The sequence below is a fragment of the Rhopalosiphum maidis genome, chromosome 2 (genome assembly GCF_003676215.2).
Source record: "Rhopalosiphum maidis isolate BTI-1 chromosome 2, ASM367621v3, whole genome shotgun sequence".
Lineage (NCBI taxonomy): Eukaryota > Metazoa > Arthropoda > Insecta > Hemiptera > Aphididae > Rhopalosiphum > Rhopalosiphum maidis.
In genome coordinates this window covers 93,233,909-93,246,463 of record NC_040878.1, presented here as the reverse complement: position 1 = coordinate 93,246,463, position 12,555 = coordinate 93,233,909, and the positions used below count along the sequence as shown (strand labels likewise).

The 12,555-nt window shown below is 25.8% G+C and overlaps 1 protein-coding gene across 3 annotated transcripts; it reads right to left on the bottom strand.

The window, feature by feature from the left end:
• Positions 1–1,258: 1,258 nt before the first annotated feature.
• On the bottom strand, positions 1,259–9,752 carry LOC113552354. 3 transcript variants are annotated; one of them, XM_026955213.1, is made up of 3 exons: positions 9,660–9,752; positions 7,070–7,322; positions 1,259–1,856 (listed from the first exon to the last, which is right to left on the bottom strand). In XM_026955213.1, the coding sequence occupies exons 2-3, from the start codon at positions 7,310–7,312 to the stop codon at positions 1,470–1,472; spliced, it is 630 nt and encodes a 209-aa protein (XP_026811014.1). In that variant the 5' UTR covers positions 7,313–7,322; positions 9,660–9,752; the 3' UTR covers positions 1,259–1,469. The 3 variants fall into 3 exon arrangements, with proteins under 3 accessions (XP_026811014.1, XP_026811013.1, XP_026811015.1); XM_026955212.1 differs by lacking the exon at positions 9,660–9,752 and adding an exon at positions 8,914–9,069; XM_026955214.1 differs by lacking the exon at positions 9,660–9,752 and adding an exon at positions 7,852–7,971.
• Between the last annotated feature and the right edge of the window lie 2,803 nt (positions 9,753–12,555).

The window sequence follows — 12,555 nt, the reverse complement described above, 5'->3', positions numbered from 1 at the left end:
TAGATTTATAAAAATTCTGGTTAAATGTATTTGTAATGTGCCGTGCTGCTATGAGTTTTGTATAAAAGTGACACATAAAATATTAACAAATAACATATTTCGCTATGTAATTTTAATACCCACTGTATAAATAAGACAAACCTGTTCTAGTTACATACATTTTAATACGCGATATAAAATACAATGTATTTATGATATAAAATATAAGAAAAACATTTAACTTAAGAGTCGTGAAATTTTTGTTTAATGTTTGAAACACAAATCATGATTACAATTACAAATGTCTATTAATAATATTAGGAGATGAAATATTTTTGAAAATTGTATCATACATAGAAAATAATCATTTAAATATTTAGTAAATGTTTTAAGTATCTATAGTTATTCGTTTTCGATTTATAATAAAAAACAAAAATTGTTTAAAAAGAAATAGTTATTATATGGATGAATAGCCAATATCATAAACATTTTAACTTCAAACAATCATACAAAAATAAATGTCACTTTCCAATAAACTTTTTATTTTTTTTTTTATAAGTGGAAAAGCTTATGAGGAACCTTATACTAAAATTGCTATTCCCAGCAATAAATTTTTTGGCTTACCACCCATATAACAATAACTGTAATTACTTAATTTATATGTCAATGAAATAATACAAGTAATTTAATAATAATTAAAATAAATATAGACTATAATATCAAAATATTAAAATGCTGTATCGTAAGCATATCAAAAATTGCAATTACCATCGCGTTGTATCAACACTAAATAAATAAATTATTCCCAAATTCAATTTTTTATTTTTTATAATTAATTTAATTTGAAGCTTGAGCATATTTAAAATCTTAAAATCACATAATTTATTAATTTAAAACACTTTAATTATGTTTAATTTACTTATATATTTAAAAAAAAAAAAAACCATAACAATCTTCAAATCGTCCAAATGCTATTTAAAATAACGCTAAATATTTACAATAGTAATTATATTGTGCACGAACCATAATAATAATTTAAATTAAATTAAATAATATTATATTATAAATTATAATATCATGATATAATTAAATTTCATTTAATGCTATGAAATAATTTGGATTTTATAAGTTGTTGGATATTCTGATATCTTGGTATCCAGATACTTAGTATATTTATACTTTCAGTAATCTAATTATATGATCGAATTAAAATTACTTATGAATTACTTATGCAGAATCAAAAACGATTTTACAAATTATTATTTGACGAATATTAAAATGATGCCTAGATAATCATAATAATGCAATTAAATGATTTAATAGTTAAAAACTTTAAGAGCTGAAAAATCCAACTATTCAAATTCTCTAGATTATCCTAACAATTCAAATGATTCGATGTATCTTATTTATCTTGAATGTCTTAATAATCCTAAATTTTCAATAAATTTGAATGTGGACACTCGATATTAGACTCAGCTATTATTATTTTATTACATTTCAGTTTGATGTTGATCGCTGTCCAAAGTTATGGTCACGCTGGGAATGTTTTGGATCGTTGTCTTATGCGACGACGTATAATTGTCTTGGATCTGATTAGGTATGGTTGTGGGCTTAGTCGTAGCCGGTCTTCCACTATTGACATTTGGTATGGTATCGTTGTACTGATATTCGACACTGAAAACAGCGGGTACTGTCGACTGGCCACTACTGGTATACCCACTACTCGTTGAAGGCAACCACGATTGTGGTTGATAGTAATGATCATTCCGCGTTGCTTCCTCGTACGTTGGTGGTGGGGTCGGGCTGTTTGGATACGGGAGATCGGGAGTTTTTAAAACTTGTTGGTTGTTGTTGGAGTTCATTGTCGAGACTTCTCCCTAAAAAATAATAATATATTTAATATAAGCAAGTAAATAATATAAAAATTCGGAGAGCTCGATTTTGTGTTTAGTAGGTTTCGATAATATCTCGTCATCGAGTAAGTTACTATAATTGCAGAGAAGTATTTAAAGTTTTAACGCATTATGTATATCACCCTTACCTCCCCCCTTTAAAAACGTGACATTTATCTATTTAGATTTTAGATTATACATTCAAATCTTCTAGTTTCATTATCATAAAATAATTTTCTAATTTAGGAACATAAAAGAAATAAGTATATTTTTAAAATTTGCTTCTACAACTAATTTTTTAAAACCTACACTTCTTAGATTTATTATTTTTCGAGCCATTTAATATGCAATTATTCATATAATATTATAAAAATATCAAATCGTATCAACTTAAATTCAAAACAATAAATGCAATAGTCAACTATATGATTATATTTTAAAATATTTAAATAATAACTAACTATAAATTATATACTTAAAATTAAATCAATAGGTAGCTACTTAATTTCGATTTTCAAGCAATAGTATTTACTGCTGAATTTATTATATCACTACAAATTATATTGTAATATTATAACATAGTTAATAATACGCCTAGATATGTTTTTGTGCGTTCAGAATTCAAAGACATATTTACAAATTTCAAACAATTTTATTTAAAAAGATGTGCTATAATGTATCTACTGTAACGCAAACAAAATTGAAATGTATAAAATATAACCATACGATAGCTGAATAATTTATATTATATTTTCGGTCTCCTTATTACTTTACTTAAATATAATCGAATGTATTCTATTTTATGTTTTTGCGATTGCATACTTTTAATTTCTTTTTACGTACGATCTTACTAATAAACCAATACTATTTGTTATACATTTTACGTCTCGACAAATGTCATATGGTTTAAATAAATAATTTCTCTTTGAATTAAAATACTAAATAAAATCGATTTTGCCCAAAAAAATGATTATGCATAAAATATTATTTTCCTATTTTTTTTTTTTTTATTATTTTTTTTTAAATCATGAAAACAAAAAAATCATAAATGCTTGAGATTGAAGCAATAATTATCAGCTTCAAAATAAAATGATAGACAAAAAACAAAATATACGCAATTCATTAAAAAACTAATTAATCATTATTTTATATTACACCAGCTAATAAACCTAAAAAACCACATTATGTTTTGAACTATTTCATACGAAATTTCGCTTAACAATTTACATGTACAGGGTCATTAGTTTAAATTTTTATGGATTGCCAAAATGCCTTTATTGGAAAGTCTCTACATTGAAGTACATACTAAAACTAAACCCACTAAATACCTATAACATTGACACTTATTGTAAAAATATTTTTTTTTATAGATTGTGTAATAAAAAATTAATGTTAAAAAAATACTATGGATTAGTTTTCTTAGTAATTTTAAATATTCATGTTTTTGCAGAATTTTAAATACTTGTGACATTTGGAATATTAGCATTTAAAAAACAAGCGTGAACACTTGTGTTCAAAATAAGACTATATTATGTTATATAAATCGTACGTATAATAAATGGTTGCTGCATACTATACCATTATATATTAAAAATTATAAACGCAAACTTATTAGTTATTACTAATAACAAAAATAATGAAAAGTGTAAATCAATTTTATTTCACTAATCAATATTATTTTAGTTAAGAACAAAATTTACAATAGACGCGAAGACCATGACGAGAAATTAAAATCACATTCGTGAATAATTGTACACATATAATTATTGTATGTGACAGCTATAAAAAGAAATAATTGTTCGAAAAACATTATAATTAAAAAACTAATTTAAAGGCTATTCAATTAATTTGCTATAACGATAATTTTCACATACCTACTAAAACACGCGATGATAACATAGTAACCGAATTTAACGAGTTCTATGTTCTAAATAAAATTAAAATAAGAAAAGTTTTAGAAATATAATCAAGAAACAATACTGTAGATATTTCCTCTATTATACTTATACCATAATGAAAGTACAAAGCACTAAGTTATCGGTATGTTAGGAGGGCTCTCCTAAGATACCTTACATTTTTAATAAATGATTTCGAGTTAACTTAATAATTCTTATATTATAAATGTAAAACATTATGTGGGGCCTTATCCCACTCTCCTAGCCCATACATTGTAGTTATACGAGTTTATACATAGCTTATACGTTTTACATAGTATGTTATTAGAATTTCTTGACCGAATATTCAATAATGGAGTGGTACGAAGATACCCCGCAAAATGTCGATTAACTTAACAATATTATATAAAATATGATAGACTTATTATAGACTTTTTTTTAACAATTTTTAGTATACTCGTGTACATCGATGGGCTCATTCTATATTTTGCATACCTATGGAAAATTCCTAGATAAATGCGTTTATTTATGAGTATGATACGACAATGTGATGTGTTATTACTTATTACATTTATAATGACTATTATTATACACGAGTGGATGTATAACCAAATCAATTGGATTCAATAAAATATACCTATACTATACCTATACCTATACTTTTACGCCATTAAATTAAACAGAAAAACTGGAAACAATTAATAAAGATAGTATTATATTGTAATAATATAGTGTTGTGTTATTTTAAACAGCAGTCTCATTATTATTATTATATAACGAGCATTTATTTTATTAGCCTCGTGTAGGTAAAATAAAAATTTTAATTATATACTCATATGTAATAATATTATAAGTATAATTCGTAAATGAACTCTGTGTTATTGTATATCTATATCATATATGTATAATATAGCTATATTAGCTATAATATGTATTGTACCTCCTAAATATCCCAAATGCCCATAGGAATTTAAATTTGGAATCAGCAATATGATCGTAAAATGCATCTAACCAATAAAATAAAATTACAATAATTTTGATTTCAAAAAAAAATTAAAAAAATACATATGAAATATCAAAATGACGATTGTGCTGATCAAATATGCTTTTGCAAACATAACTTGTGTAAACTTTCCGTATTCTGCAGTAGTTTCGCTGTAATGGTAAAGAACAAAATTTACAAACTATACATTACCAAAAAAACAACAATTCTTACGAAGAATTGTCAAAACATTCTACACAAACAATATTACCAACTTATGCACCAATTTTCTAAAAAAATAATAAACGACATAATATTTTAACATCAGTCTAAGGAAATCTGCAACAATATATGACGTTCGAAATTAGTACAATGTACATCAATAAATATTATTTACACTTGAAAGTTGAAAATATAAAACTATATACCTACGTACGCATTGACAAACCTACTCATCAGGGACTTACGCAGAAAAAACTTTCTTGGGAGAGGAGGTGTTTTTGAAAATCAGTTAATGAAAAGTAGAACTTTTTTTAATAAATAAACAAAAAAAATTTTATGAAAATTAGGTATACTTAAAATTCTTTTTTTTTAAATACAAACATTGATATAACAAAATTAACATTAAAATTGAATAAGTAAATAACCATAAAAAAACCCAAATATTTCGGGTGTTTGAACACCCAAAACACCCCCCTGTGTACATGCCTGCTACTCATATTCACTCGTATTTAAAACACCACAATGTTGCGTCGTTTTAACTATATTTGTGGAAAATTAAAAACCTAATAATAAAATGAATTTAAATAATTACTAATAAGAATTACTAATAATACAACAACAAAATCATAACTTTGATTTCTCAATAAATCGGATTGATCAAATATTTCAATAATCATGCAAGTGTAACCATATTTACATTTCAACAGCCTAACGTATTATATTTAATTTCAGACTAGTTATGTTTATTCTCTGATGTAAATTATTCGTATTATTAAATAGTTATGATACATAATTTTCTCCTATCTGATAAAATTGATATACTTGCAGTAGTATAGTACTATAACTACTATTGTATCGATAGCTTTTCTATCATATCTCACGGTTGCATGTATAATAATGTACCTAAATACTTACATAACTTGTATTCCTAAAAATGTACAAAATATTTTGTAAGTATGAGCATTTATATTAGGTATATAAATGTATGTATTTAAGTGTAATAACGCTGCAGTTTTAGTAAGTTTAAAAAGAAATATTATCATTTTTTTTTTTTTTTAATTTCAGTTCAATCAAACGGAAATTTGTTTTGAAAAATACGAGGAAAAGGGTTTAGGCAACAGTAAAGTCATCGATGTCAATTTTATATCGAACGTTGCACCTTTTTTTGGTGGTTAAGATTATTGAAGTGCATTAGAAAAAAATTTCCTCCAAAAATTAACTTTCATGATATCTATAGGCTCATAAATATATGAACTAGTTATAACTTATAATCAAAAACGTAAATACGATAATGTCTGATTATGACGCAATTTAATTTTTTTTACACCAATAAGTAAATTCTATGAACTATGAATCCAATATAGATATTACAGCCATGAATTTATGATATTCTTACACGAAATATTGTAAGAAGAAAGGTCTTTCGATAAAAAGATGTATATCTAGCTTAAATTTTTAATTTATTAGACGATACTGTGCTTAGGCATATATTATAATTGATAATGATTTTTCAGTGCGGAATGGGACAATAAAATGTGCCACGGTCTTTTTTTTTTCTTTTTTTAATATTTTTTACAATGTTTTCTAAAAATGTTTAAAAGATATGCATTTATTTACCTAGTTCAAAACAAATTATAAAATTCTGTAGTATAATATTTTGAGAAGTGGGAAAGATGTGAGGTTTCAATGTGCAATTAGCCAATGGAAAAATCAAAAATCTGATGAATTCTTACTCTTCTAAAAAAATGGCCAATGATCTATCCCCTAGCCTCTAAAGCATAATGACTAACTGCTGACTACGGTACTGGAGCGAATTAAATACATATATATATATAAATATTACGATATAACGTATATAATATATTGTCTTATCATATGTGCTGCACACAATACAGTGTGTAGTCCGCGATAAACAAAAACAAGCAACGACCTATCGCATAGGCGCAGTATATTATGTGTTGTACCTACATGATGAATACCCTTGAAATACTTTGCATAATATTACGTACAGTTTAGCCAGTTTACTGTGTACGGTGTTGGCCAGAGTTGACACACACTACGATGTTATAACACGTATACCCGTGTTTAATCATACTCACGGCTTGATTCGAAGCAATTACGTTGGTGCTAAACTTCAGAACGAGAACGGTCGTGTAGTAGACGGCCGGCAACAGCACTAACGTGACGATGATCAGCGGCACGACGTGTACTGAAAACTTGGAGAAATGAAACACCGATAACAGAACTAGCAGAACGATTATGAATGCGATTATGTATTTCTTCAGGTGGTTAATCACAGACAGCAATTCGTCGATGTTACCGCGATAAACTGCGTCAACCATGGCAGCGGTTCTATAAAAGACAAAAATTACATACACGATAATATATTATATTATATTTAAACACAATGATATTCTATTTTATATACTGCAGGTACGGTGGATAAAATAGATCGATACAATTTGTTTCAATAAAAAATAATTTGACGCCCACGTAGTATGCCGATTTAATATTTACTGTACCTGCCTATATAAGTATTATTATAACATATATTAAGTATATAAATAATATTTTAATTTTAATGAAACAAAATATTGTGCTACTTGTGCGAAAATTGCCAAGTTTTATCAACCAAATATAAATCATTTTTTACATCATATTAGTTATAATTTTAATACGTTTACTTTCTTTTATTATTATTATTATTATTCAATTGGCTATATAGAATGTTATCGAAAGCGGCGCGCCCATATACGACTCGTATTGTCTTATATTATTGTATTGTATTTTTTAAGTATTATTTTAAATAGTAAAAATTACATTAAATGTAGTTCTCATATTTTTATTTATTTTTAAATACCGATACAGAGATCCGTTATACCTATTTTACTTCGCTCGTCTCGATGATGTAGAGTTACATAAAAATTTAAAATCTAAGATGAAAAATCATAGCAATCGAGAAACGATTCCGAGTTGAGCAGTTCGAGCAATGCCACTGGCAGGTGGCATTTCTTCAAAAATTTTCGACGGACATCTGTAATTTTTTCCTAACTCTTGAGTAAAATCTAAAAGTTACAACTCCAATAACGTACCATTTAGAAAAGAATTGTTTTCTTTAAATATGTTGTAAGTAGATTAAATAATTTATGAACACTTATGATATTTGAAAAAAGTGTTCATGAAAAGATACAATAGGAACCTATATCAAGGAATAATAAAAAAAAAATCACTAACTAGCATTCTTTGCTTCACTCAGAATCTATGAAAATATAGAACCACAAACGTCAGTAAATATTTGCACTGTAGATAACAGATAATACAATATATTATATTATATTATAGAGAGTGGAACATTTAATTTTCTATATAATAAACGTCGTCTTACACCAGTGTCAATAGCAATTGCATCATTATTATTATTATCATCATATATATATAGGTACATTTAACAGCATATATTAAAAGACATTTGATAATATTATATTACTATTAAAATAGTCGTAATGAAAATTAATAATATAATCATTTAATATACGTATACCATGCGTATAGCAATATAAAAAATGATTCATAAAAAAAAAATGTAATTTTTACAGATTTCATTATTGAGTATAATTCATTTAAATCGATTAAAGCGGTTATCATGTGCGTACATGTCTGCACAGTTACACTTATTAGTCCTTAGTCACAATAGTCTATTAAGTCTATTTTAACCCAATAATAAATTGACTATTGTACACTGGCTTCCTATAGGTAGTTAGGTATATATTATTATTATATATATTATTCACTGATATATGCGTTATTAGGTTTCTATATATATATTTATATTAGATGTATAGGTATAAACGGAATATTTACATAGAAAACAAACGCTCTAAGAAAGAACCTAAGAGTGATAAACTTTAGGGAAAAATAATAATCATAAATTATATGGACTTACCATTTTAACCGTAATAAATTAATAACGCGTATATATGTACGTCGTGCGCTCGCGAACGGAACAAAATAGAAGAGTACAGGATTGAAACCCACAAACGCGCGAGTGTCTATGTAGTGTGTATATATGTACATATATAAAGCAATATATATATATAATGATAACTCCTATTTATTAGTGTTACAATAATATGTTTAAAATAATGTTTATATAGATATTATAATAATGACTAACGAGGATTCGAATTTAATACGTTCGCGTTAATCGTCCATCGTTAAGTCTCGTTTACCAATCGTAATAAAGCAAAACGACTTGTAGTCGAATAATAGTCATGGGTTATTATTTTTATAATATTGTTATTAAAATATACACACGCATACGTACTTAAATATATACATACACTATACACGATACACACATGTACATACATACATATATGCAATAATACAACACTCGACTACCACTGTTTACCAGTTGATAGATATATTTTGTATTTACTTGACAGATACTATTGTAAATGGCGACAAAAAAGTTAGGTACTCCAGATAATAATAGACAATAACCACGGCAAATTATCATTATTATCATCGTCATCGTCATCATTATTGTAACACTAACTGTATGTTATATACTATTCTAAAGCATATTACATAAGCGCTGTATAGGGTGTTCGTCATTGTCGGATAATGCGTGTTAATATTATGTATAGATCAATCGACACCAACGGCTGATACACGCGTGACACTCACCCTGTGCGAAATGTATAACATCGAAAAGTAGGTATTCTTCTTGTGAAATCGAAAAAATATATCAGTTGTTTCAATGTCAAAATGCAGCCGGATTAACTGGTATTGTTGATAGACACTACGCTGAAACATGCAAACTACAAATCAAACACTGCGTATTTAGATAAAAAGAAATCGGCTTTGGAAGATTTTCTAAAATAAATGCACGTAGGCCTCGTTAAACGAGTTATAATAACTCGTTCGCACAAAATAAATATATAAATATATTATAATATTATACAGATTGTAGATATTGTACCACTGCGATACGATTACTAACATCTAAATCCACTTTATAACCCAGCAACACCCCTATTACACAATACTCGTAAAAAATATAAAAGTATAATATTTAATTGACTGTTTAAAAAATATGATTATATAATATTATTAAAGAACTAATAATAAGCATATAGGTGCGGGGTTACTCTGTATGGTTTTAAAATTTAATTGAAAATTACAAAGAAAAACAATTTAATATAGGTATAACTTATAGTTAATTAATTATACCAAGTTAGGTTAGATTAGGTAACCTAACTTGAGTTTCAATTAGTTCAATAGGAATAATAAATATATAAATATATTTATTTATTTATTTATTTATTTTGTAAATCACAAACTTAGGTCCAGTTACAAAATAAAATACAGTATTGTCAGTATTCGATTAATAACTTATAACTAAGTAACAACAAGTTGAACATTTTTTACATAGGGTAACTTAATAATATAGGTACTTACAAGTAACCAGAAAAATACAATAGAAATAATGTATAAGATATATAATAAGATTTTTATACAAAAAAAATCAAATTTAGAATTGACATAGTTACTATTCACTAATAGAATATTAATAGGATACTAGGAAAGTTAAGTATGTAACTGAGGGAAGTATGTTTTATATAAAATAAACAAGTCTCTAGTATTATGAACATTAATTTTAAAGGACTTAATAAATAATAATCATCTATTTTGTAATTGAATGTTTTTTTTTTTTTTTTAACATAATATAAGAATCTTTCCTACGCTCTTTTAAAAATGTATATAGATTATCGTAATAAGAAAGAGGAGTCCTCGCGGTATTAAATTTAAAACCCATAAAAATGTATTTTGAACCATTTTAATGTGATTGGAAATACCAATTTTATTGGAGTCCCAAATAATATAAGCATATTATAAATGAGACCTGACAATAAGTGAAAAGACGTTTAAAGATGAGAAGATCTTTAAAAGACGAACAATTTCGCATGATAAGACCCAGCATAGATCCATTATTATTATTATTGTAATAATATGATGGGAAAAAAGTTAGTATAGTTAGTTAGTAAAATTTAATATCAAAAAACATACCAAGGTCTTTTACTTGATTAATATGAGTGAAAGTAATATCATGTAATTATAATTAAAAACTAGAAATAATAAAATATTAAATAAAAAAAAACTTTATATATAACACGGATCGATCTGATTTTTTTTAAATTAATGATAGGTATCCATGTAAATAAATAAATTACCTCTCCTTCTAAATTATAGTCAATAGAGTCTAAACATATGCACATAAAGGGTCCATAAAAGCCTAGCTTATGGTAATTTATCATTATCTGTTTTATAAATACTATTATATATATATAGTAACTGGATAGAATATGAATAGAGACGGCTTTTGAGTAAGTATTAATGATACAGATAAAGCTTTGATGATTCCGACTCTGTTCTCCCTTCGTTGAAAAAAAATTTTCATCAGCAGTTATTTGATTACAAAATGTTTGCAAAAATAAAAACTTACAAATAATTAACATTTAATATCTACATGTCAAATCTTCAGGTATCTTCTTGTCATAAAATGAGTGCCTAAATTAGAAACTTTAAAAATAACAAAATGATTTCTATGGATAATTTTCTAGAAGTCGCGTTAATTAGTTTTCCATAATCTTAATATGTATTGTTTTTAAAATATTAAAAATTATTAATTTATATCAAATAAAGTTCAAACCAATACCTAATAAAAGATATACATCTGACAATTTATACCACTGGTTCCCCAACTGGGTAGCGTGAACACATTGCTATAGGGAAGCGTAAGCAATTATTACGAAACTGTCCAAAAAAAAGTGTTGTCAACATTAACATTAATTATTAATTTCATGAAGCATTTTTTATTTACTATTAATAATATTTTATACTAATTTATTACTATAATATTTCACCTTAATTGATTGTTACATTTTATTATTTACTATTATTTATAATTATAATCATCAATAAAAAAGTAGTAATTCCGAATATTGTATAGTTTATTTTTAAAGTACAAAAAAAAAGTAATCGATTTTTTTAAATTTATTAGAGGGGGGCGCGAGATTTCTAATAATCTACAAAGGGAGCGTTGAATAGAAGAGGTTGGAAACCACTGATGTAGTTAGCCATAGTTTTTGTTGTTATTGTTAACAACAAACCATAACAAAAGAAAATAATATATAAGACAAATATTTTAATAATATTCACTTTATTATACATGTATCTATTTTATATACCATTTTACCTGCAAAATATTTTTAAATTTAAAAAACAATTAATTATTAAAAAAACAATTATGTTGGTTACTATCATGATTAGTAGAAATTAGTTTCATAAATTTAAATAAATAATTTTGATTTTGAGCGATACAGTAGCACTATCATGTGTTAAAAGCCCTTACCTACTAGTCTACCACGCTGCTTAGTAGGTTATGGCCTCATGTATTAACTATATCATACAATTCATACATTACATAAGTAATTTTATAGTATTTGGTACCAAATCAATAATCTTTTTTACATTTTTACCAAGCATGAATACGAAAGTAACACATAATCTTGATTTTTAC

Coding starts and splice junctions, on each gene's coding strand:
- LOC113552354 (XM_026955213.1), bottom strand. CDS start 7,312: ATGGTTGACGCAGTTTATCGCGGTAACATCGACGAATTGCTGTCTGTG. Junction 1,857..7,069: donor TAATTGCTTCGAATCAAGCC/GTGAGTATGATT, acceptor ATTATTTTTTAG/GGAGAAGTCTCGACAATGAA.